This window comes from Cylas formicarius, unplaced genomic scaffold (genome assembly GCF_029955315.1).
Source record: "Cylas formicarius isolate icCylForm1 unplaced genomic scaffold, icCylForm1.1 PGA_scaffold_6__28_contigs__length_40554024, whole genome shotgun sequence".
Lineage (NCBI taxonomy): Eukaryota > Metazoa > Arthropoda > Insecta > Coleoptera > Brentidae > Cylas > Cylas formicarius.
The window spans coordinates 6,588,424-6,615,231 of record NW_026844347.1 but is presented as its reverse complement, the minus strand read 5'-3'; the positions used below and the strand labels follow the sequence as shown (position 1 = coordinate 6,615,231).

Genomic DNA, 26,808 nt, shown 5'->3' with positions numbered 1-26,808 from the left:
TGTACTAGATTAAATCGCATTCCAAAATCAAATTATATTCCAGGATCAAAAATATTGGGCCGTAAATAAGTGGCCCGTACTAAATATCTTGTTGATAAAAGTAATTTGAAGCTAATTAAATTCAAAAAAAAAAACTAAAACGCCAATGACAGTATTATACAATAATATTATGTCGTACTTCTACACAGGTCCTGGCTGCTTTGAAGCCATGAGGCAACTATGAAAAAAATTTTAAGAACTTCTATTCCACATGCGTCTGCGCGAGATTTAAAATCTCGTTTTTAACCATTGAGGTTGTGGCATTCAACAAACATCGTTGCCACTGACAGATAGTCAATATGTTTGGATGCGGCATTTTTAAGCCAGTATTTTCTTAAAATATGCCTAGATCTCGTTAAACGTTCTGGGAACACGAGTTAAGGGTGTGGAAATCGTTTAGAAAGAAAATAGCGCAAAGTGAAAGTTAGGGGGTGAAATGCGAGAAAAACAATCCCTTCTTTATGAAAATATCAATGCCGCCTGTAGCCCATCAATGTTTACCCTAATAGGGCTACTATATTATCTAATAACTGGGACCACCACATTCGTACTGAAATATTAATTACCTGTTACACAATAGCACAACTAGTTTTATTGCATTCGAGAAGCCAAAACCAATTATCTGTGAAAGCACTGTAGTTGCTTGTGATATTGAACTATTGTGCATCCTATTCGGTTTTCAACCCTAATAGTTACTCTTTTTGTTCGTAGGACTTTCAGTCGCTGTCTTGGAATGTGTCAACCTCGGTAACATTTGCCAACATAAGCGAATTTCTTTTGAAATCCACATCGACTGTGTTCTGTTTCTGTGCAGTTTCTTGGTAGGTCTCCAGTCCAAGTTGTCTAGTATCGATGGCAGCTTTACCTTAGTCTAGCATGGATGGGATCGCTAGACTGTTTTTTAAATTCCTTTTGTGTTGTCTAGTTGTTCGCAACTGCACTCTCTTCTTTCAGCGGATTTCGAGAAGACGAACTTTCGCTTGGAATATGCTGGGATGTGTACCAATGAGTACCTTTGGTTATTATATTAATATATATATATATATATATATATATATATATATATATATATATATATATATATATATATATATATATATATATATATATATATATATATATATATATATATATATATATATATATATATATATATATATATATATATATATATATATATATATATATATATATATATATATATATATATATATATATATATATATATAAGTTGTAATGTAACATGTTGAACAAACACCAGGGGAAATTTTCAATGACGCTATTTCCAAAACGTGACTATTACAAGCTGGCCAATGACATATCAAATAAAGGTTGGTTTACAATAAAGACATGCACATTAGGTTTCACACATTCAAAACAAAGTATGTAGGTATACCATTATGTTTTTCTTAGCATCAAAGTCATACTCGGTTCTTAGGACTTCCTTGTGGTTCAAGCAACAAGAAAGCTTCAAGGAACGACTAAAAAATAAAAATTAAAAAATAATTAATGATTATAATAAAAATACGGCTACAAAAATTGCTAAAAAGAAACATTATTTAAAATAAACATTATTTTTTAAAATAAGTTAAAAGTTCAAACAACCCTCCATTAAAAGTTAAACAATATCACATTGCTTAGATTTTATTGTAAAATTCATTTTTCCAGTGACCCCACAGACCTGGATGGCCAAAGGATTCGGCGCCTTGGGCCAATAATATTCCCATTAAAAGCATTTCCCTACCATACGTTAACCAGATCTCCTGACGTACGCGAACAACTTCTTCTAGTGCGCGTTCTATTTGATTTTGTAATAAGTCCAAATAGGTTTCTGTCGTGAGGTTAGATTTCATAAGAAATGGGCCAATAATATTCCAAATTCCCACCATAGCACTTATTTTTTGATTATATTGGCTTCGAGTATTAACAAAACGATATTCAGTGTCTTAGCTCCAATACCATAGTTTTCAAGATTTAGTTCGTTGAGTGTGAGTGTACATTAATCAGGAAAACAAATATTTTTTTAAAAATCCCTCCCATTATAAAATATTTGTGTTTTTCTAATTTGCGCAACACTGTGGTTTGATGTTTATTTACAGCTTGTCCAAGAATCGTCGTACTATAATGTTCAAATTCTATTACGGTACCTTTGGACTCGAATTAGGTAATAATACGTTTATTTGTTGAAATCGAAGGTATGTCTTAGCAGGAAAATAAACTGAAAACATTTCAGACACTGCCCTTAATTATGGTTACTTGTTCTTCAATTGGATAACGCATATTTAGCTTTAAATAAAGCGCATTTAATGACCTATAACACAAATAAAAATATTGTTACTGTCACGAATTTTCGTGTTGTCATTGTCAAAATGTATTTTACTGGTGTTTGATTTATTACCTAAACTATAAAAATTTTCGGTTTTTGCCATCATATTTAATTCAATAAATGAAGATTGGCTTATAAAAATTTATTAAAATTCAGCATATGGGTAAATCATAAAATTAATCAAAAAGTTATAGTACAACTTTCTATACTATTCCTCCTGCGTGGGTTCTTGCTGAGTCGAACTCGCTAGTGTTTATGCTCAAAGAACATGAAAGAACCTTAAGTCTAAAACAAATAAACTTATCAGCAGTTTTAGAACAAAATCACGAAATCAGACATTTTATTCGATAAAACTAAAATTCTTGAATATAATCAATTCTTCTACCAACGAAAAATCTGAAAGTCTATAGAAATCTATAAACAACCTAACAATCTTAACCGAGACTCAGGCCTGTCACCAATATGGGAATCAGTCATCCGAGATGGTGTTTATGTCCCTCATTTAGCTCCGCTCCCCTCAATAGTATATAATATATAAGCAGGTACTTAGCTCTGAAGAAGCCAACAGAATGATTGTCAAACGTTAGCAAGTTGCACTCAGCAAAAACCGATGCACGAGGAATCCTTTTTTGTAAAAAGTAAAGCATAGTTTAGTATTTTGCGGAGAGGCGAAAGAGTGCGGTGAAGATTATATTAAAGAACTTCAAAAAGGAGACAAGTGCTGAGGCGAGATGAGGGTTTGTCACGAACGAAACTTATTCAATGTCTGAACTAAATTTAATAAGTGTTTGACGTGATAGAAAGATAAAAAAATACAACACAACTGATACTTTTGATGAAAAGTACCAAATTACAATTAAAAGTTAATAAATAGTTATTTGCGAAACTAGTGCAACATGTAAGAGAAAAAAACAAAATACAAGATGTGTAATAAAATTCATTCAAACCGATTAAAACAGCATCCCGATGATATTGTTACACCCGAAATGGTATTTGTAATTGTGATTTTTTTTATGCGAGCTTCTTATTGCTTCTCTTGTTGATGTTGCTGTGTTTTGTTGATAGGAAGCACTTGACGACGCGTCGACCTTGTGACGAAATTCCGCCGCTCTGTCTGCAATCGTGAATTGCCAGCAAACCAACATTTTGTTTCTAAAAGGTTGATATAATGTTTGTTTACAGATCAAGTCTCCTATATTTGACTCCCTAATTTCTATAATTATCTCGGAACCTGTAAAAAGTATCAAAACAACATGAAGGCAAAAGTAGTTTGAATTTACTTGTACTTTTGAACATTTATTTATGTATAGGATGTCCGAAATAATATTTCCTAACCCCTAACTCAGGAACTACGGACAACAGACACAAAAAATTAAACATAATTTCATATAAATTTGTTTAGTTCTAAATTTTTCTTATATTCCGTTCATCTTTCTTATTTTAAATGGATGGGTATGTTTTTATTCCAATTTTGAATTGCTCTTAAAATTCTAAGTTTTGTCATTTAATATGTCCTGTACCCAAATTCAACTCTTTTCCTAGGAATGACAAAAAATAATTGATGATGATTTAATCATTAAACTAGAATTTGATCTATGAACAATAATTGAATGATTTTAAATAACTGGTAAACTTAAATAACAAAAAAAAACAAAGAAAACAGATACTTATGTTTATAAATTATCAAACTGATATTCTTCTACTTGACAATATCCTAAGGGGTCTGTAAATTCCTGTAGGGTGTTTTGGAGAGCAGTCGATGTTATAGCTCGAACCTTATCTGCTCTTCTAAGTCAGTCAAGATGTTTTTTTTTGTACACTTTTATTTAAGTTTGATTATATTTTCAAATCTATTACTTTTTCAAGTAGGCAACCTTATACAAAGTCATTTCTTTTTAAAAAGCTAAATACTAAACTAAATTTCACCCATTAACCTAACCTTTGCACCACTTCCTTTTTAAATAGGGATATCCACGCACTGAATTCATTTTTGCAAGAAGATTTAACGGGGTCTGGATATATTTTGATAAAATACTGCAGCATGTTTACTTTCTATAAGGAAATCAACCCTATTAAAAAAATCACTTTTGCCTTTTGCTTGCAAAATGAGAGGAAAACGTCTAAATCGATAACTCTTTTGGGGTTACTTCGAATATATCTAAACTTATAAAATATAGCTTTGAATTAATCGCAATTTTTAAAAAATGTCCCCTCTACACGCGAAACACCCATTATTAGTAAATTACTAGAAAATAATTTCATGTTATTGACCATATTTATAAAAATGTTCGACCGACAGCATCTTTAAGGCTTATTATTGCAGTGGAAAAACTAAAGTCACTAGATTGAAATGCGAGGTAGGTAATTAGAGTTGCGCATTTTCAACTTTGTTCCAGTAATCTATTTAATTGGCTTAAATCAGAAAATACATCCTTTTTAATTGCTAATTGGGGTACTGGTGAAGGTTGAACTTATTAAATGAAGCGTGTGGCAAATATTCATTGTGGAATTTATTTTTGAGGATGATTATTGCCGCATTTCTTAATAATAAACAGATATGCACTATTTTGCACTATATGCACTATGTGCACTTACAATTTCCATATCTTAAAACTTTAATGGAAGACTTATACAATCATTTTTCCAAAATAGTGTTAACTAGGGGAGATATAGTTCTTTGCCGCACTAATGCGCCACCCTGTGTGTTTGCTACTGTATTAGTTAGTTAGTAATTAATTTGTTACGGTATACAGCATACAGTATACAGTCATGAGCGCACTATTTATAATGACAATGTGTCGTTTCTATTTTGAGAAGACCCCGTACCGAAGTGAAAACAATTTGCCTTGTAACTTGGTTCGCAGCAACTCTACGCAAATTACTCATTAAATCGTCACATTTTTACCTCAGGTGGCGCATGATAAAGAAATGCCGTTAGCATTGAAAGCAACCTTTGGCCTCGAATTGGTATTTTGCGACATAAATAATGAGGCGACATTTAAGTTGTTTGTAAACAAAAAAAACGGGCTTCGGGATAACGTATATGGGTCACACAAACCCGTTTCTATTTATAAATTTACAAAAGATAAAACAAAATTATTTTAGAATGTCGAAGTCGGCTGTATTGATCAATCTCGAAGAATTTCAAATTTCCCATCTTTAACAGTACAAAACAAAACCAACCAATAATCTTACCTTGATACTTCAGCATGAGGTCGTCGTACATTCGGATTAGTGTGGTCATTGTCGCGGTTTATCTGAAACAAAATTTGTTGATTGTTGGTGGTTGGTCCGTTATTTAAAAACAACTCATTCATTAACTACAATCACTAATAATCAATAAATAATTAATTTGAAAATTTTGAATGTAGAATAATTACTCTGGTAAACTAGTAAACTACTAGTAAACTGTAGACTGGTAAATAAGTTAACCAAAGATATTGCTGCGGGATACGGACCTAGGGGTGCTCCAAACCAAAGCAATATCATTTTGGGATCTGTGACTATGGAAGAGGTGTTGAGGATAATATTTGAGGGTTCGAAAAAGAATGCTGCTGCAAAAGATGGTGGTATTATCACTTGGTTGATCTTATGCTATAGTTAAGTCAATTATTACAGTGTGGTTGCGTTGCTTCCTGTTTTTTAAAGGTTTTTCAGAAAGTATTTCATATAAGACTTCTTGACGAGTTTCTTCAAGATTCAATAAGACTTTCGTAGGGAAAGGTCTACACTGAGGACGCAATACTAGGTACAGTTAACTATTTGGTCAGATTGTTAATTACAGTCGTGCTTTCGATTTGGTGACTCGTGACCATCTTATGAGAAAGTTTAATCATTATAGATTTGAAGATCCTTCCTTCGGTCCTTGGCTTAGTTCTTACCTCGGTGGAAGGCTACAGAGGGTGAAGCTGAATTTGGAAAACGATGAATGCTACTCACACATGCTCACCGTAAGTTCTGTGGCAGAGAATAATCCAGCTAGCATCCTAACACCAGTGGGCTTAGTGTGATTGTGAAGGAGTACATTCACTCTACAAACCGTTACAATATTGCTAATAATTTTACTCTAAATTTGTCAAAGACTAAGCGTGTGATTATTTGCCATTCGTCCCACTGACATACCATTATGGTGCGTCCTGAGGGGAGCAAACTGCCTGATTGGGTAAAATTTGCATTTGAACTCTCAATCTTGATCGATCTTGGTATCCTAACAGTTGCTATTTGGTTTGCTAAAGCCTGTGTTGTGTTTTAAGAACATTCAAATATGTTTTGATGTTGGTGTCAGGGATCATGATTATCGTGCAACAAAAGCTCTTATGTGCCTATTATAGTTTTTAACCACCTTACTAGTCACGTGAAGGCAGTTAAGAGGTTTCTTTAAAAAAATTCAAATACCTATTGCTTAATTCCAGTTTTTATTCCTTAAAATATTTTTTTCATTATGATGTACCTATATTGTTTTGTCCTTGTTGACTTTTTTCCTTTCATATTTTATGAAATTTAAATTTTCTTTAAGGCTTTTTAGGATGATGGTTTAGTGATTTGTGGCGAACCAAATTATTCGGCACATTTGCTTCCGATATTGAAGCAAAAGTCGCTCCTTTATTAAACAAAACATTTTTTTTAAAACGTCGGGTCTGCAATTAGCAGGTTACGATATAAAACGGCGAATTCAAGTCTGCTCGGAAGGTCAACGGGTAATAAATTCTGAAGGAGCTTGAAATGGTATTGCCGAACTTTTCCTTCTTGGAATATTCGCCGAAACATTTATTTAGATGTCCAACCACTCCATCTCAAAATAGCTTGAAGTTAATCATAAAATACGTCATAACTGTTGTCGGTGTCAAATTTAGAGTACAGGATGATATCAGCGGTACTTTAACAGTTGGTAGTTCTTTTGATCAAATCTTAGATTTGTTGGATTGTTGGGTCCAATCAAAAAATCAAATCAAAAAGTTAAACAATCACAAATAGCAATAGCAATAGAATTTTTTTTAACAACTAAAACTGTATTATAGACAAAAAATATTTGAACATAAAACTTCTTAAAAAATTGCATGATAAATACTAGACAATTCAATTATCAGAATATATCAATATGGCTTACTACCAAAACTCTTTTCTTTCGTTTCTGAGTCTTTTAACTCTATAACGGTCCAAAATAGGTGTGTTATTCCATTTGATGAAGAATGAACTATTCTTAATGTGTATAATTTTGCAAACACCCTGTAACCGATATTGTAAATGTCATGCTGTAATATAACATATCAACCTATTGAAAAACTGTCAACAAAATTTTATCTAAAGTAGTAGTTCCCCAAGTTTTTCAAAAAAATATTTTTAGCTCCCAAATAGTGCAAGATAGCTTCAATTTATGTTGCATAGAAAGTTTCGGAGTTTTTCATAGAATCCAAAGATGTAATAATACATAAAATATTTTGAAAATTGATATCATAGCCTACTATGGTCGCAGCCCAATTTTTAAATGCCTACCTTTTTCTATTTCTATTTCTATTCTGTATTTATAGCATAGTATAGTATTTGAAGTGATGTCGCAAAATGACTTCCAGCGGCGGTACAGGCAACCTAAATAAATCCTCTCGGGCAGCGTTGATGGCGTAAGAAGAACGCTTTGCAACAATTAAAAACCTATATACTGGTAGATCTTTATAAATGCCGTAACAAAGGTAAAGATTTACATCAGCTCAGATCATCATCAGCTGTCTGCAACAGTTAAACTAAAATTGCAAAGAGAAATGTACTAAACGAGGAGGAGGTACGGAAAAAGGTGCAGAACCTTTTGAAAAATAAAATAGCTTCAACAAAATGATTGACGAGACGTCAGCAAATCCAGGAGTTTTGTAAATAGTAAATCAAAAACCAACCAACAAAAGAATAAATTGAAAGACAAATGATATATTGGACATGATGGATGATATGTTGTAAAATACAGATACATACACAAAGAAATAAGGAAAAACATTCGAAAAGGTAAAAACAAATGGCTGGAGACCAGTGTGCGGAAAAGCTGCAGTCGAAGAGATAAAGAATGGAAAAGCAGCAGCATCCAACTTTTTAAATTTATGGAAGAAGGGCAACTAAACTGACTCAAATATTCAACAATTCGACCACCAAATTACTCATGTTGGTTCCCTGTGAGCGTTGCAGAGACGTTAATTGTGTATGTTTTGTTGAAGGCTTTCGATAGGGTTAAGTATGACGAGCTGTTGAACATTCTTACGAGTACTGGAGTCGATGGAAAGTATCTCCGCATTGTATACAAACTCTACTGCAATCAGTCAACTACAAAAATAGATGAGGTAACAGAGAAAATTAGCATAGAGAGAGGCGTGCGTCAGAGGTGCGTACTCTAACCACTTCTAGTTAATGTTTACTCTCAATATAATAAACTAGAATATCGCGACAGGAAAACTTAAGGAAATAGTTTTTCTTAACTAACTACACAACTTTTAAGAATCACTGTAAATAAGCCCAGAATAGCTATGCAAACATTCGCAACGAATAGGCACCGGAAGAAGAAGTTTGAAAAAGTGCGTTTAGTCATTCTGAAATTTCGACTGTTCTACGAAAAACAATTTCATTTATATCAACTTTAAAAAGGTGTTAGCTATCTGTTATACAATTCTAGAAATTTAAACATAATTTTCAGCATTTTTTATTGGCCGCTTTAGTCAAAAGTTTTTTCGCCTCAGTTACTTCTCGAGAAAGGGCCAAGTGTTCGAACTGGCCACCTGGTACGTCAAATGAAAAGTCGGGCGTGTTCTTTCGCACTAAATAATACGTAAAAATCGCACAAAGCTCGACAACAATCTAATCTTGTACCCAATATATCAGAAGAACGGGTAATTGTAAGGTTGTAAAATAAAAAAAAATGCAAAGTCTGCTCGCAGTGAGCGAAAGTACACTACACACGCCATTGAGAAGTTACATAATTTACTCGGCGTATCGGACATCCACGTATAACTAGTTTCGTTGTGAAAATAAAATGTCTAAATATTGCAACATCAGTTTTGATTTAAAAATTAATGAACGGCTCCGAAGGTATTTATTTCTTTTACGAATTTCTCTTTGGGTTTTGCAATAATAAACGGTTCCACCATTTTACTATTTACCTCCGTTTAATCGCGCAAATTTACTTGCCAAATCGCCGACGAAGCCTTTTTGCAAAATTCATTTTGAAATAGGTCCGGCGACACTAACTTTTTAAGAGTCAATTAGGAAGTTCCCATATTTTTCAGATTTTATAATTATTAATAATATAGCTATCTTATTGATAACAATAAAAAAATCCCAATATAAAAGGACGAGCTTCAGTATCTATAAAAATTCAAATCAAAATTAAGGGGGAGATCCCTTGTTTAAAAGAAAGGGTAGTTTGTTATATAAACGTTGGGTCAAAAGCCAACCATTGCGGAGATATCGGACTATAAATATGGAAAAATAAGGATTTCATTTTTTTTCTTAAAAATGAATGCAATAGGAATAGCAATAGCAATAACTAAATTTAAGGAAAAACTTATGCATTGACAAGAAAAAATACATTTTTTATTTTATGATTTAATTAGAAACTTTTGTTTCCGTTTGTAATGTTCACAATGTAAAGCAAACCTAAATTAATTTAATAAAAAAATTTTTTTCGAAAATTTACTTTTTAACTTGGAAAAAAAATCGTACATCGAAATTTATTTTTTCAGTGTTATTGCGTAGGTTTTTCTTTTTTTTTTTCGTTAAAAAAATTAATTTAAAAAAAGTTTTAAAAAATTATGAAATATGCAAAGAGTGTATTTTTATAATAGCAATATTTAACCGTTCTACCTATATTCGTTTTTAAAATGAGAAATTAAAACATTATCTAGTTAAAAAAAATACTTAAAAAAACGTTTTAAAAAATTAAGAAATATGCAAAGAGTGTGTTTTTATAACAGCAATATTTAATCGTTCCATGTATATACGTTTTTAAAATGAAAAATAAAAACATGATTTTTAGCCATATTTGTAGCGAGATATCTCCATAATGCCATTCTAGAAACTTAAAAATAATATCCAGCATTCTATCTTGCAGTTTTAGTTACAATTTTTTTCGCCACCAGTTAGTTAACAGTGATGTATTCTAAAGGACATTGCCACGAACTTTATCAAGATAGTTGAACATTGGTTCAATAAGAATAAATTATACTATGATAGTATATTATGCAAGAAGTCTGGTAAACGGCATTTGAGTCACGAGTTTATTTGACACTAACGGAGGGAGTGTTTAACAAACGAGTGACTTATAAACTTTACTAAACGTGTTGCATACTATGGATTTTATACGACCGTTAGTTTTTGGGCACATTTTTAAAAAACGACACGAATACATTCACTGAGATGACCGTCAGAATTGACAAACGTCAAAATTCAAGGCATGGGAAATAACTCCGAAAACATCCGATTGCTCCCAAACTCGTGCGGTAATATACCGGAAATGTGCGAAGGGGCTCGGAAACTCAAGTGACACTTCCCGCACGCTAGATCGGTGTATAATTAAAAGATATAAACGTCAATGACTATGAGGTATCAAAATAAATAAGAACAAAAAATTCAGATTTTCACGAAATTATATATTTTTACATGACAATTCTTTCGACAACACCGTGTGTCTTTATCAAATGTAATATTTACAAACCAGCTGCTACTATATACACCGAAAAATGACCATAAAACCTTAATTAATGTCGTTGTGAGAATTTAAGTTCAATAAAGGAGAAGTATTTAAATCTAATTGATCATTAAGCAATTTATTTGAATGTTTCTTTTTGTTAATCCAATGGCTTCCAATAAATTTAATTTTCAACTTTTTGTTGCTTTATGTAAAATATCAAAATTAAGTTTATATTAAATTAAGTGTGTAGCATAATTAGAATCTAGACTATTTTTTTTAAACGATCTTTTATGTTCGTTAATGCGTTTCTTGAAGGATCTACCTGTTTCTCCAATACAATAGGACAAGATCCGCATTTCAACCTGTAGACACCTGATTGTTGAGATTTTGGACATTTCGTCATATTGTTTTTTAAAAATTTTCCTATTGTGTTGTTAGGTCTGAAAGTTATTTTTGAATCACATTTTGACAAATGTTTTGAAACTTTTTCACTAGGTTCTAGTATGTATGTAATTGTTTTAAATTGTTCTTGTTCTGTATTAGGTTTTGGATAAATAGAGTTTACTCTTGCCTGGATTTGTTTTTTATTTATAATTTTATTTATAATGAAAGTATTGTAGCCGTTGTTCAGTGCAATTTGTTTAATGATACTAAGTTCTTTGTTGTAATTTTCTGTTTAGAGTGGCGTATTAAGAAGTCTGTATATAAAAAAGTGAAATGCAGCCATTTTGTGTGTATAAGGGTGTGTGAAGGTTTATGATAAATGGAAAAATATAATTTGTTTTGCGTTTTCATAATAGTTAAGTCTAAATAATTAATAGAGTTATCCTGTTCAATCTCGATAGTGAATTTTATACGATTATGTAATGAGTTAATGTAATTGAAAAAAGAATTCAATTGTCTGTCCGTTACAACAAAGCAAGCAAAGACATCATCCACGTATCTATACCACCATAGAAAACTTTTACTTAAAGACACGGTGTTGTCGAAACTATTGTTATGTCAAAATATATAATTTCGTGAAAATCTGAACTTTTAGTTCTTATTTACTTTGATAAATGGATTTTCATCAAGTAAAAGCCACCTCAGTTCAACTATGAGATATAAATAAAAAATAAAAACCAATTCTTGGGAATGTTTCTGAAGAATACGTTGACTTTGGATTCCCAAATTTGTGTATGTATGGAATGCCGCTGGATTGAAGACATCGAGAAAGTGTTTATAGTACAAAAGCGTGCAATCAGAAGACTTTTAGTTTTAAAAAGTAGACAAGCGAGGAAAGTTTAAAGAGTTTAAAATATTAAGAGTTTCGGCAGTGTTCAGGAGCGTGGAATGTTCTTTTTACTTCCATTGAGTCCCACACTGCTTATCTCACACAGACACTGAGGTTTAGTTTTATTCATCATCGATCGACATCGACATCGTTTTTAACAGTCGAGATGGAACCTAAGGATGAAAGATATTGCTATTTCTAACACTATTTAATGTATGTCATGTATGTCCCTTATATAAAAATATATTATTATTATGAGTATTATTATTATTATTATTATTATTATTATTATTATTATTATTATTACTTTTCATAGGGTGTAGGGTGTCGTTTTGCAGTTAAGTATTGTATAAGAAAATGTACTCGCAGGGATATATCTTCTATTATACATCTTCAACCAGTGGTCGAGTTTAAAATATTGATGCTTTCTTATTCCATAAACTTATCGAAGCTAAGAGTTGTTCAACTTTGTAATTCATCGAACATCGCCCGTGAGATCATATCACGCATCGCCCTATGAGAAAAATGATTACATCACGGCGTTTTATGATTACTATAATTAAGTAGTAACCGCAGGAAAACTAAAAAGAAAATTTGACAAATGCTGACACAAAGTTTTCTTTGTTATTTTTATCAAAATTGTTCTTGTTAGATATTGGTTTTTTATTGCTCGTCATGCTTTTTCATTTTTTAACAATTTATTAAAAAAAAAACAATGGGAAAGTACACCTTTTTTAAATGCACATAAATTAAAAGCCGAGTTAGACGGTTTAAACAACTTATAAAAAAAAACAGATTTTCATCATGTTTCGAACCATGACTTGGCAAATAAAATGGTAAAACTAGCATCCTCTAATAACAACGATAACATAAGTTTCCAATTAATGAGAAAGTCCAGCATAAATTTTAAACTTTGAACCCCCTGCATCTCCGAAGCATGTTGAACTCAATCATAATATTTTGGTGTCTGTAATCTTCAGTTTAGCGATTGGTTTTTCTTACTGAATCACCCTGTTTAATTTGGACTAAACAATAAGAACAATAAAAATTCTTAATCACCATATAACATGGATAGGGAAAATATAATAATTTCCCAAAACGCAATAAAAGAACACCAATATTACGATTCCAAAGGTTCGAAAAAAAATTAAATAAAAAACATCAAGGATAATTTCAACGATCGTTATCTGTAAAACAATTAATATAATTAATGACGTCCTGAAATAAGATAGCGCTTACATATCAGACGACAATTTCTCAAAACTGTTGAGTTGATATGTGCGGTTGTTTTAATTATGGAAATTAACGAGGTCAATTCAAATTTAGTTTTACAATTCAAAGTTTCAAAATTGAGGGTTAATGATGTTCGTACATATTTACATTGTTTACTTTTGTATAATTTGTCGGCACAAATATTCTTCATTTAAAAAATTAGCAATAATAGTTCATATATTATTTATGTTTATATTATATATGTTTCGCTGACATTTATTAAAATATCCTGATGGCTTCTTTAGAGCGCTGTCTAAAACTCAGTCTACTGAGTGAATGCGGAGGTTCTATTGCATTAAAGAATAGCAAAGTCCAAATGGAAGAGACATAGAAAACTGTCTGAAATGGGCGTTTGATGATTTCGATAGACTTCAATCTTTCCTAGATGCTTGATGCAAGTGTTTGAGACTCATCGAATATAATCTGGTGTCTTGTTTCCTGTTGGTGTATTCTGCGGTGTTCGTTGATATTTTTCGACCTGTTTGTCAGATTTATTCTTTGCCAAAGATGGAAGGCACACCATAAACACCTTCTTGAGAGAAATTTTATCTTTTAGCAGACTTATGGAAATGTATATCTTAACAATGCAATATGTTTGAGAGAAGAACTGATATTTATTCCAAGAACTTTTGACTGAGACAATGGTATTCCTCTGAAAACTAAGGAATTAATAGGAACATCTCGAAAGGTAAGGGAAGAGATTATTTTCTAATTTGATGATGAAATTCAGAAAGGATGGAGTTTCACAGTCTGTGGAAGTGAAAAAAGTATTATTACAGGTAAATTGTATTCTAGCCGGAGTATGCTCCGAGTAGGAAAAATAGGTTCCAGAAAAGCCAAACCATTCTTAGAGAATTTTGGAAGCTATTTAGTGGCTCACCTAAACACCCAACAGAAAGGTATTGGTATTCTTTCTACCAGAAACAAGTCATATTTTTTAAATTTCCATGGTTCACATTGTTTCAATTTTTCTAATTTAACCGCCAAGGGTTTATGAACTATGTCAGGAAGGTGTAGAAAAATAAAATGGAAAATTCCGTCCATTTGATTTATATCATAAATATGATGCTAATAAATAGGCTTTGTTGTCATTTAAGAGAGCTTGGCTAGAATCACTGTATTCTATTAATAACTAGAAAACTTTTATGGACCACACTTTAAAAAATATGGATTCGGCCTGGAAAAAGCACAAGGGTACAGCAGTTTTATTGGCAAGGGATCAAATTGCATCATTACTCTACTTGTTTCTAAAGTAGAGTATAACACTAAATGTTATGGTCGGATTTGGTGCCTCATTAACGCTTCGCAAATTCGCGTATTACATAAAATCAACACTGAAAATGATATCATTATGATAGTTTTTAATCAGATAACTGTAAATATACGGATATGTAAATAGCTGTGAATTTATTCCCTCGGTGAACCGCTTGCGATTTACAAGTCACTCGGCAACATACAACAAATTGATCTTTTCCGCTGTAATTATTGATTTAACTCGACGACAATGCTTAAGGTTGATTTTTTGTTATTCGCCTTACCTTTCTCTTTGCTTAATAGAGTTAAGCCAGGGTGTTAATGAAAATCGATTAGATATTTACCTAAGGGAGTGATAGTGCTCTTCTTCTTTATTGTATTAGGATTTCAACAGTCAATTATTATCAATTTTTACTTATATTTCCAAAACGTTAAAAGATATTCAATTCCAATTAAAAAAAGATAATTCTATTCTAAACATAAAGATTTAAGAGATATAAAATATAAAGATAGATCAAGCTTCTTATATTTTAAAAAATACCCGCTCCCTCACATCACGTTCGAATGTTCCAAAAATTGTTTTATCGAAAAATTTCTTTGATAATCTCTTGTGGCTAACGCGATATTTTTGTTGTTATCAATATAACAATTATAAAGGTCCAATCTTTCATTTTCTGAATACATTTATAATTTTAATTTAAAAAAAAAATCATTTGAATTAAATCAAATAATAAATCAATGAAAGAGAACTCGTGTCAAAATGACTTGTAAATAAATTGTGGGGTTTCGATTTGAAAAATTGAAATTTTAACTTTTCTACAATTTAACGTTTGAACTTCAGACAATAGATAAAAAAAAATCTTTAGATGCGGTTAAGGCTTTGGACAAAGCAATTAAATTCAACTTAACGACTGCTTGCCAAATAATTGTAAAGATGTGTCTGGCGATTTTAAAATACTAATTTGAGAGTAACGAGTCGTTGTTAAATCTCTAGAAACCAATTTGGTCGCGGAAAACGAAATCGACAATTATTAGAGCATATGAATCACGGCACTTTTATAATCGTAGAAAAATATATTACATACTTTCACCCTGACTCCGATTTAGAATATTAATATTAAAAATAATGATAGTAATAATAAAACAACATTTTAATTTAAGGATAATACAACATTTCACTTAGAACGACGAAGATAAAAAGTAATCAACTCGAGATTTTCAATAATGCGTAGTTGTAGAGAGAAAATTACGCATTTTCCATATTTATAAAAAGGTATATATATGACCAATTTACTTGAAATAGTAAGTCAAACACCAAAAACTTTACTGGTTTGTCAATGTTTGATTTTTTTTATTTTAAAACGTTTTTATAGGGCTTTGTGCGAAATAACCTCCCAATTGAATACTCAAAAACCTACATCGCATACTAATCAAAATTTTAAATATAAAAATATAACTATAATTAATAATAATTAATTAAAAAACGGATTACTTCCAAGTACTAACTAACGCTAAAGAAGAAATAGAAAAGAATAGATGATCACAAATTAGCATGCCCAATTTTATGTGAGCAATTTTAATAGTTAAGTAATAATTTAAAAAAAAAAAACATTTTTTCAAAAAATTCTGGAAAAAAGTAGTGCTCGTTATCCCTGATCCCGTAAACATATCCTAATTCTGAATATGAAATTTCAATTGCACAATGATAAATAATTACTTACTATTTCTAGGTATAAATATTTCATTGCGATTTTGTTATACTTTTACGTTTATTTATTGTCATTACTTTTGTATACAGTGCTGCTGTTGTCTATTTTTTAAAATTCAGTACTAATTTGTCACGTGAACAATTGTTGTTTTGTTAAATATTGATTCTGGAATCATCGTTATGTGATGGAATATGGTTTGTCACACATGATACTGTATCCAAAGGATTATGGGATTATCCCGGAAGGTGTAGAACAATAGATCCGTCTAATAAATGAAAAAGAGTAACAATGTTACATGCAGGGTCAGAAAAAAACTTATGCATCAACTACCATGAAACAACAGAACTTTTAAACAATTAGCTTCGTCTTGTAGCTAACGTTTCTCAGAATAGCGTTATAGTAATGAACAATGCAAGATTAGAATTATATGGGTGGTTTAATTTAGACCTCTCAACTAGATTTTTAAAAAATAAAAATATGCAGGAAGTGTGCTTTTTTAATGGCAACACTTCCGTAATATTTTATTGTCCTGTTTTTGTTCATAAGATAAAGATATTTTTTGGCGATTATGTATGGTTGACTTTTAACTCAACGCTTATATAAAAAACTATCCTTTATTTTAAATAAGGAATCTTCTCTATGATCGCACTAGTACAGCTAGTTTTCTCGTATTCAATTATTCAAAACCATTTAGCTGGGAAACGACTATAAGTAACAAATGATTTTTTCTCTTATCCCCTCAAGAATCTGTATATTTTTCTATTTTCGATTTGCTATATCAATACGTAAAAGTAAAAATTTCCAGACAATCACGTTGTTAGAGAAACATTTTCATGACTATTTAAATTCTCAGGTTATTATTATAAACGCATTTTAAATAACGAACGAATTATGAGTAGTAAGGCAACAATCGAAGGTCTCGCACAGATTTCTAAATATTATCCCGGCTTTAAGGCGAGCATATAAATTTGCAATTTAGCTAATGGAAAAACGTAATTGTTTTATTGCAATACGCGGAAATAAGTATTAGGCTTCTCATTCGATCCTTCTGCGACAGCGAGAATTGTGGTTTTTTTCCACTCCCAAAAAATTTCCTTGGAAATCAAAACTTCTATTCTTGAAACGATTTTGATAACCAACTTTTTAACCCACTCAATAGCGATTTTTTTCTTCTAAAAGAGATAATTCGTGTTAAGAAAATTTAACTTAAATAATTTTTTGCATGATTTTTGAAAATATTTAGAAATTAAAAAGAAAGTATTTTGAACTGTATTACACTTGATGAAACACGTTACATAAGAACACAAAGTTGTTCATATTTTCACGAGAAATGTATTTTTTCAAAAAAATAGGTATTCGCTTCAAAAATGATGACTTAACTTATGCGAGAAAACAAAAACCTTAAAAAATGGTTTATTTTTAATGAACACTAACAAAACAGTTATGCTCACGATGCGAAGTTGAATATTACATTTGCTGCTATGAAAATCAGTTTTTTAAAGCCATCTTGCATTTTTGCATCTTGCTCAATCCTTGACTTGATCAAGAATTGATAGATGACTCATAGAAGATGATGATGATGAGATGGTTAGATCATTTTTTTCGGTATGTTGAGTATTGAGTGAACGTGCAAAATTATCAACTAAACTTTACTGTAATGGTCTTGGGTAAAATTTATTTCTTTACTCTCACTTAGTGCGTGCTGTGTGTGACAAAATATACTTTACTTAGAATCGAAAAAAAAAACGCAAAAATATGACATTTATTAAACATTTTTACGTTTAACGTACAAAGTTGTTTAAAGTCCATAAGACAACATGAAGTCCTCATATTTTATAATATATCGTCTTAAGATTAATGTGAAATATTTAATATATAATAAAAATAAAATATATAAAATGTGTAATATTTATTTCTTGTTTAACAATTTCCCGGAAAATTAAAAAAAATGTATGAGTGACTTTTTCTCTCTATTTCATTATTATCATAAAAATATCTCTTAAAATAAATATCGTATAAGTGATTTCTTTTCTTTTTACCAATCCTCTTTGTTGTTTTTTTTTTAATATATAATGTTTTATTATGTTAGTGGTTCAAAAATGTGAAATTACCAAAAATTGTTCTGTCATAAATCAAATAGAGCTTTTTTTATAACCTGTCTAACTAACAAAAACGAATATATTTTTTTCAAAACTGAAATATTGGGCTCAATACTAAAACAACCATAGAGTTATATATAGTTTTCTTTATTTTTCTTAAATAATTGAAGATGGAAAATAATCTGCGTAGGCCACTCTGTAAAAAAAAATGACAACAAACTCACTCAAAGCTTCCAAAAATATCTCAATATGCTACGAAAATTATTATTATTAATCCTTATTACTATTAATTCTATTAATTTTAATATTGTTGATTAAACCAATTCACTATACAGTCGATGTAACTTGCAGTAGAGTTTTTTCCGTTTTTTTTTTTAAACTTATTGAATAATACTTGCGAACAAAATTATGGTATTAACTTGAAAAAAATAAACTATGTTAATTTACAGAGAAAATATTAACACTGCTCGACTAAAGGAAAAAAGTAATGGGAATTTTTCTGGATATTCGAAAAGCTTCGACACTACGGCACAGTTTATTCTGCGTTGGTATCGGCAAACTCAAGTGAGCGAATCGCCGGTGGTGGAATTTGGGGTGTCGCAAGGTGCAATAGCAATAGGTGCAATAGCGTTATGTCCTTGCTTGGTAGAAAGGGTTCGCTGATGATTCAGGTTGGGCTTCTGTAAAAGCCTTGTAAAAGGCTTTGTGTGTAATTAAAAAATGGCTTGATAAGCTGAAAATATCAACTTTTTCATTATCTATGAGGTATTTACAAAGAGTTTCTGCTTTAATAATACTTGGAAATTCATTTCGATGAAGCATTTACTTGGAAGAACTATACTAAATACATCACATGTAAGATACGAAAATTCATATGCAAATTTTATGTGCTACCAATTAAAACTCTTAAAAAAGTGTACGGCGTGGTCAGAGTAAGGTGAGCTACTATCCGATCTGCGAAATGATAAGTTCCGCAAAAAAAGTATAACAAAACAGCTTTTTTTCTAAAACTTCTTAAATATATTATACAAAATGGTACCCAAGACAAATACAGATATATATCCAACACGAAATATAGAGACCATTGTCACTCGCTATTACAGTTTTAGAAATTGTTTTAGAAATTCAAAACTCAAAATATCTATCAGATAATCGCGCGAAAAATTCTCTTGACCTAAGCTTATATAATCTAACCTCCTTATGAGGCTTCATTTTTAAATAAGTTTTTTTTTCTCTAAAGGAATACAAACAAAAGGTAAAACCTATTTTGATAGTGACCGCACTCTGTGAATGTGTATCACAATTTAAAATAAAAAAATGCACCTAAATACTTTATACAAATGACAATCATTTACTTATCCAAGTCAATACGATAAATTTTTGTATTAAACTTTTTTTTGTAGATCTTATCATTTCTCAAATCGGATGGTGGGTCTTCTTACATGAACCACGCTGTAGTTGTGTAGAAAGCAATTTGCTAAATATTAATGAAGAATATATAAAGCCTGTAATTAGAACCATGCTAAAAACTAATGACTAAAGAATGGGCATGATGACATAAATGCCAAGAATGCAGCTCTTAATCATTTGGCCTTAAGCGACCCCAGGCAGACTATTTGACAAAAAATGTTGTCTACAGGGTAAGGAAAAAGATTTTTAACCCTTTATCACAGAGCCTAAAATCCAAACCCCATTGGATGAATAGTTAATAGTAATTTTAGAATTAGCTGTCTGATATAAATTACGATAAATATCAAAAAAGTTTTCGTTATTGTCCTATTTATATATTAGATAATTTTTTCGTATTTCATACTTCACTGTCATTGTTATCATTTAAAGAGGCAGTGGCGCACGGCCAATAATCTTTTAACCAAATTGAGTCGATCCACGTTATATTTAATTTCTTAATGCAAGAAAGTAATAAAATGTAAACTTGCAATGACAGTTTTTCAAAATATCATATTTTAGTTTTTAAGGCTACACATCTCGAATCGTAGACTAGTTTGGGAATGAAAGTAATATGACAATGGCACTACAGGTAGTTTATTAAATAATTATTAAACATGATTATAATCAAACAAATAAAAACTTGTATGCCATATGTAACTTAAATCTGTTAGGCATGTTAACTATTATCGTACCCCATTGTTACCCTTAAATATGAGTTTAGAAGTTTTTGTACACGCTTTTTAACCGCTGAGTCAAGCCAAGCGGTAAAGATTGCACATTCGTGGTTTAACTGAGATAGCAATCAAAGAGTTATAGAGAGGTTTTTGCTTGCTCGTAATAAGCAATTGTGTGTTGGATTAAATTAGTTTGAATGCACAATAGGCTTTCCTAAGCTCATAGGTTAACATATTCTCCAAATATAAGTTTATAGTCTAGAGGGAGGCCCAGGCTTTTACACTAATCAGAAAATTTCTGTGGCAAGTCATTAAATTTTATTAAAAATTCTTTTTTTACCGTTTCGACCTGACTATCATTTACAAAAACTACAGACGACCTTGGTGTTCACTGGTACAATTATAAAAGTTTGTTATATCGGAATTAATACATTCATTAATTCGTTTATTGTTACTGTCATAAAACGACGTATACACAAATTGGTATCATCGGTGATATTTAAGATATTTGCTTGACCGATGAAATTGAAAAGAAAAAATAATGTACAGTCGTGGTTTTTTATATTTCAATCACATGTTCGATTTTTCACAATTAAGAGAGTTCCTGTTTTGAGTTTTTTCGTAACGCAAATTCATTCTTTTTTTATTACATGACGAGAGCGCATTTACCGTCGTGTGTAAGCTGGTATATTATTGCCTGTCATATTTGAACACATTTCAACTATTTTCGCAACCTGCAATTTCTCATATTTAGAAAACGCAATTTTACTATTCAGTTTCTCAGCAACAGCAAACGAACAAGAACGAACTTTACCCACAACTGCAGGCTACTAAGTATTGGTCATTTTGCAAAGAATTATTTTCATTCTGATTAATTATTTTTAAATTTCAATACAATTGCCAATAAAAGCTGGAAATATGTTTCGAAACTTTTATTATTCTTTGGAAAAATATTTTACAAAAACGTGATTTATTGTTTTTAGTAGATTATAGCGTAGCTTTGAGCAGCTAAGATATCTTGCCATCTTCTTGGGCCAGAATCAATCAATTTTTGTAGGGTTTCTTTAGGAATTTGCGACGAATCTGACTGAATGATACTAAGAGTTACTGTTGATTTTTAACATTGAATGCATTCGAATACGTCGATCCAAGATCTGGCGATTTAAGTCATGGGTGAGCAAAAGCCGGCCCGCGGGCCGGATCCGGCCCTTTTGCTAATTTTATCCGGCCTGTTGAAAAATTCCGCACCCAAATTTTTTTAAACTCTTTTATGAGATTTTGTTGACATCAACATTATTAGTGTGCGTACTGTATATATAATAGGCGTAATAAAATGGGCGGTCGGCTGACTACACTAGTGTGGACGATGTCGCGAGCCTGAAACAATCCTTGCGCGATTCTCATGCGGGTCGCTCGCGACGATCGCTCTCAGGGCGGTTTTTTCGTCGAACACAAAGGAGATCGCGCTATGTTCGAAATGCATGTGTGGACGGCATATGCTGCACTCCTCTCACTTTTCGAGGGACGACAGGTCGCACCACGCGTATTGTTAATTTTGATTTAGCACTGATCGCATACTCTTTTTTGTTCGAGTCTAATATTAGTTTGCAAATATAAAATTGAAAAAGTGGAATTTTTGTAAGTAAAATTTTAAAACATTGGTTTTATTTTATTGTATTAATTAAATTATTTATTTGTAGACCTTTGTAAAATGAGTCAATCTAAAAAAAGAAAAGTTGATTTGGAATGCAAAAACTTCAATGAAGCTTGGACGGTAAAATATCTTTTTACAAACATTAATAAGAAAGCAATTTGTTTAGTTTGTCAGGAAACAATTGCTGTTTTCAAAGAATACAATTTAAACAGGCACTTTACAACAAAACATCCAAAATATGCATCACTTTCTTTAAAAGAACTTCAAACTGTAGTAGAAAACTTAGCAAAAAACTTGAATAAGCAACAAAATATTTTTACCAAACAAAGTAATATAGAGAAATCTACCACAAAAGCAAGTTATGTTGTCGCACACAAAATTGCTAAGTTCTGTAAGCCGTTTTCTGAAGCAGAATTTGTTAAACAATGCATGGTACAAGTGTCGGAGATATGTTGTCCTGAAAAGAAACATATTTTTGAAAATGTAAGCCTTTCGAGAAGAACAATAGTACGACGGATTGAAAATATTTCAGGAAACTTACTTGACCAGCTAAGAACAAAAATTGCTGATTTTACCTATTGTTCTCTGGCTTTAGATGAGTCCTGCGATATTACTGATACAAGTCAATTATTAATATTTATTCGCGGCATTAACAAGAAATGTGAAATTAGCGAGGAACTTCTTAGTGTGCATCCAATGAAAGATACAACTACTAGTGAAGACTTCTTTCTCGCTGTTGAAGAGTGTTTAGTTAAAGTAAGTTTAACTTGCAATAAAATAGTAAGCGTCACTACGGATGGTTGTCCTAGTTTAACAGGGAAAAATGTAGGTTTACTTAAACGAATTCGCGACAAAGTAAAAGAGTTACAACCAGAACACGATATATTATTTTTGCACTGCATTATTCATCAAGAAGTGCTATGCAGAAAAGTTTTGAAATTGAATCACATCGTTACTGTTGTGACCAAAGTTGTGAATTTTATCCGAGGACGTGCCGTAAATCATCGACAGTTTGTTGAATTTTTGAAAGAAATTGAAAGTGACTTCTATGAAATTCCTTATTACACTGAAGTGAGATGGCTTAGCATTGGTAAAGTTTTGGACAGATTTCAATATTTGCTTGATGAAATAGTATCCTTTTTGTCGATAAAAGAAAAACTACATGATTTTCCTGAATTGCAAAATAAGGCTTGGCTAAATGATTTCTCGTTTTCAGTAGATATCGCAAAATATTTGAATGAACTAAATATAAATCTACAAGGGAAAAACCAATTCCCTTTCAATATGCACTCAAACGTCAAAGCATTTATGACAAAACTCAATTTATTTGCTGAAAACTTTAATAATAAATTATTAAATCATTTCCCCTAATTGCAAGCACGGCGAGAATCATTGAAAAATACAGATTTTTTAAATATAGTGCAATAACACAAGACCTGCATTCTGAATTCCAAAGAAGATTTCAAGATTTCAAAGCTATTGAAAAACCTTTATCATTAATTAGCCAACCTTTCAATTTCGATGTGCAAGAAGCTCCTGTTGAAATTCAACTAGAACTAACAATCAAATAATTTACTAAAAGAAAATTTTCACTCAAACGAATTGAGTGCTTTCTATGGCGCTTTGAATAACGAACATTTCAAACATTTTTTGAACTATGTTCAAAAATACCTTGTTTTATTTGGTTCGACATATATTTGTGAAGGAACTTTTTCTTTAATGGTTTCCGTTTCCACGAAAAATAAATATCGATCACAAATTGCTGACGAAAATCTACACTCGGTATTAAGGATTGCTACAAGTGATTTGGAACCCAATTTTGAAGAAATGATGTCAGATGAACATTCGAAATTTCACGTTTCGCATTAACTTTAAATATTTATTTTAACGTTTGATGTTTTTCTTTTCTTTTTTGAATTCTACTTACTATTATATCTACGAAATGCAATATAAATGTTAAATTGTAATAACTATGTGTCAATATAAAATAATTTGTATCGTTAAGACATAAATAAGTAACAAAATAAAATCTTTCATTGACTGTTTTATCTAATAGCTATTTATTTATAACAATATTTCTTTAAAAATTACGTGACATATTTTATTCAAATTGAAATGATACTTAGTGTTTTTGTCAAAAAAAAAAAAATTGGGCAGGGAAAAAACTCCATCCAAAACATCCGCTTGTGCAAAGCATACGCGGTATAGTCCTCCGGCCCGGGAGACATTTTGAAAATTTCATTTTGGCCCGCGCTTTAAAGTATTTGCCCACCCCTGACTTAAGTACAGTCATATTTTTTCTCTAAACCTTTCCTTCACTGACTTGGATGCGTGTTTCGGATCACTGTTTAGTTGAAATCGTCATTGCAACGACATCTCTGTGTGTGCAATTGGTACAATTGTATTTTCGAGTATCTCTTTGTATTGAAATCATTCATTGTACCTCGTACTTGAATGATTCCCACCTTTGTGTTTCGCGGTAATAATTGGGCCTTCCTAAATACTGTTTTCCATTAGAACCAAACTGGAAAAATTTGCTTTCGTCAGTCCAAACACCCAAATTTAATCTGTGTCTTGAGTTAGACAGATGAGCTCTGGAAAACTCTATTCGGGCCTTTCTATTCCTTGACAGAACCGGTTTTTTTACCAGCGACCCTTCCACGAAAAGAAAAAGTTTTAATAATTTTTTGTCCATTTGCCTAACCCTCGAGACCCCTGAGAATCATCATGGGATAAGGTTAAGTTTAACAGTTCCGTAATTATTTAAGAAACTGCAGATGATTTAGTATTCGTAAATCTTAGAAATAATTTTACTATTTGTTTGTAATCTTATAATAATGATAATAATAATCATAGCTATGATTTAAAAGAGTTTAGGTAGAATGAATACAAACGCATGTAGAAGTCAGAAACGACTCACCAACACAACGACAACAATCCAACAAGTTCAAGCCGAAACGATGCAGAAAACTGAAGATAAAAAATGTACAATTCGAACTAAAACCAAAACGAGACAATCACCAAGCCGTTACTCAACGAGAATACCACGACAGCGCGTTGAAAGTGAATCAATCTGTGTATCGGTGAGCTGGTAAACGTAACGCATGCCACCAGATCAAGAATCGAGAAAAGACTAGCACTATCAACGATTCGCGAAGGTAAATATAAACAACGTCCGGGCGAAACGCACAAATTATTGTTGTAATTATGGAAATTCGAATATGGAGGTGGGGTATGGCCGTACGAACGAGGTATGCACCGCACCAAGAACATCCAACTTTGGGCGATATCGTCGCACCGTAGGCAAATGTTTCGATTTAGCATCAAAATTTTGTAAAATCCGAATATTCTAAATTCACGAATTTTATATGATTAATAATTGGAGGTCAACGATCAAATATATCACGTGGATCACAAGGAGTACCACAGGGAAGCCCCCTCCCCCAATATAGGTTCTTTATTATTTTTTACTTATAAATCCAATATACAGGGTTATTCACGCTATACGGTGTTCTTAAAAAAATTCAATTTCGAGATGTGTAAAGTCCTACCATGGCAATTTTCCGATTTCTTAGGTCTTCGCATGGGGTAGTATATACTATTTTTTTAGATATCCTCAGATATACAATAATCCAAAGGATTTAAATAAAAACATCGAGGAGGCCAATAATAAAGCCCACCTCTATCCAGCACACGATTTAAAAACCTTCACACATTTAGCTGGAATTTTCTGGAGCACCATGATGTATGCTATTCAAAACAGGTACCTTTTGTCCATAGGATGTCTACATTCTGTTATTGAAATTCCTCCCTTAAGAAACTAGCTTCATACAAAAAGAGAATATTTAAACCAAAAAAATATCCTCGGTTCGAAATCCCTGGTAAAAGAGGTTGAACCATCGGTACGTGTAATAACAGGTCTTTTAATAATCTGCACAGTGTTTTAGTTTTGGTTGATTCGACTAAATAAAACAAATAAAGCACTAATAAGAAAGCCTTAAGAAGTGACACTAGCCCATTAGATTTTTTTATCTAATGAATTTTTTTTTCTCGTTATGCATTATTAGATTTGATTTTTTTATTGTTCGAAGTGTTTTCGGAGCGCGAGCATTGAAGATACAAAGTGAGATTTTGGCGAAACGTCTGCAGGATTCCAATTTCCAATTATATATATATATATATATATATATATATATATATATATATATATATATATATATATATATATATATATATATATAGAGAGAGAGAGAGAGAGAGAGAGAGAGAGAGAGAGAGAGAGAGAGAGAACTTACACAACGTACATCTTTCAACCTATACAAGCAGAGGGTTGACATTGTTGATTTGAAAATCATTGTTTGTTTGTTATGAATGTAAACATGGCGTTCGATGGACAG

At 31.5% G+C, this 26,808-nt stretch overlaps 1 protein-coding gene across 2 annotated transcripts in view; it reads right to left on the bottom strand.

Moving 5' to 3' along the window:
• Window positions 1-25,553, bottom strand: part of LOC132703286 (elongation of very long chain fatty acids protein 7-like) — a 49,768-nt gene extending 24,215 nt beyond the window's left edge. For both annotated transcript variants that reach the window (XR_009619049.1, XM_060672441.1), the window contains exons 1-2: window positions 25,332-25,553; window positions 5,561-5,622 (exon numbers count right to left, since the gene is read on the bottom strand). Coding sequence is in view for 1 of the 2 variants with exons in the window: in XM_060672441.1 (XP_060528424.1) it covers window positions 5,561-5,609 (49 nt within the window). In the remaining variant the exon portion in view is untranslated. The remainder of the gene's footprint in view (window positions 1-5,560; window positions 5,623-25,331) is intronic.
• Window positions 25,554-26,808: the final 1,255 nt, after the last annotated feature.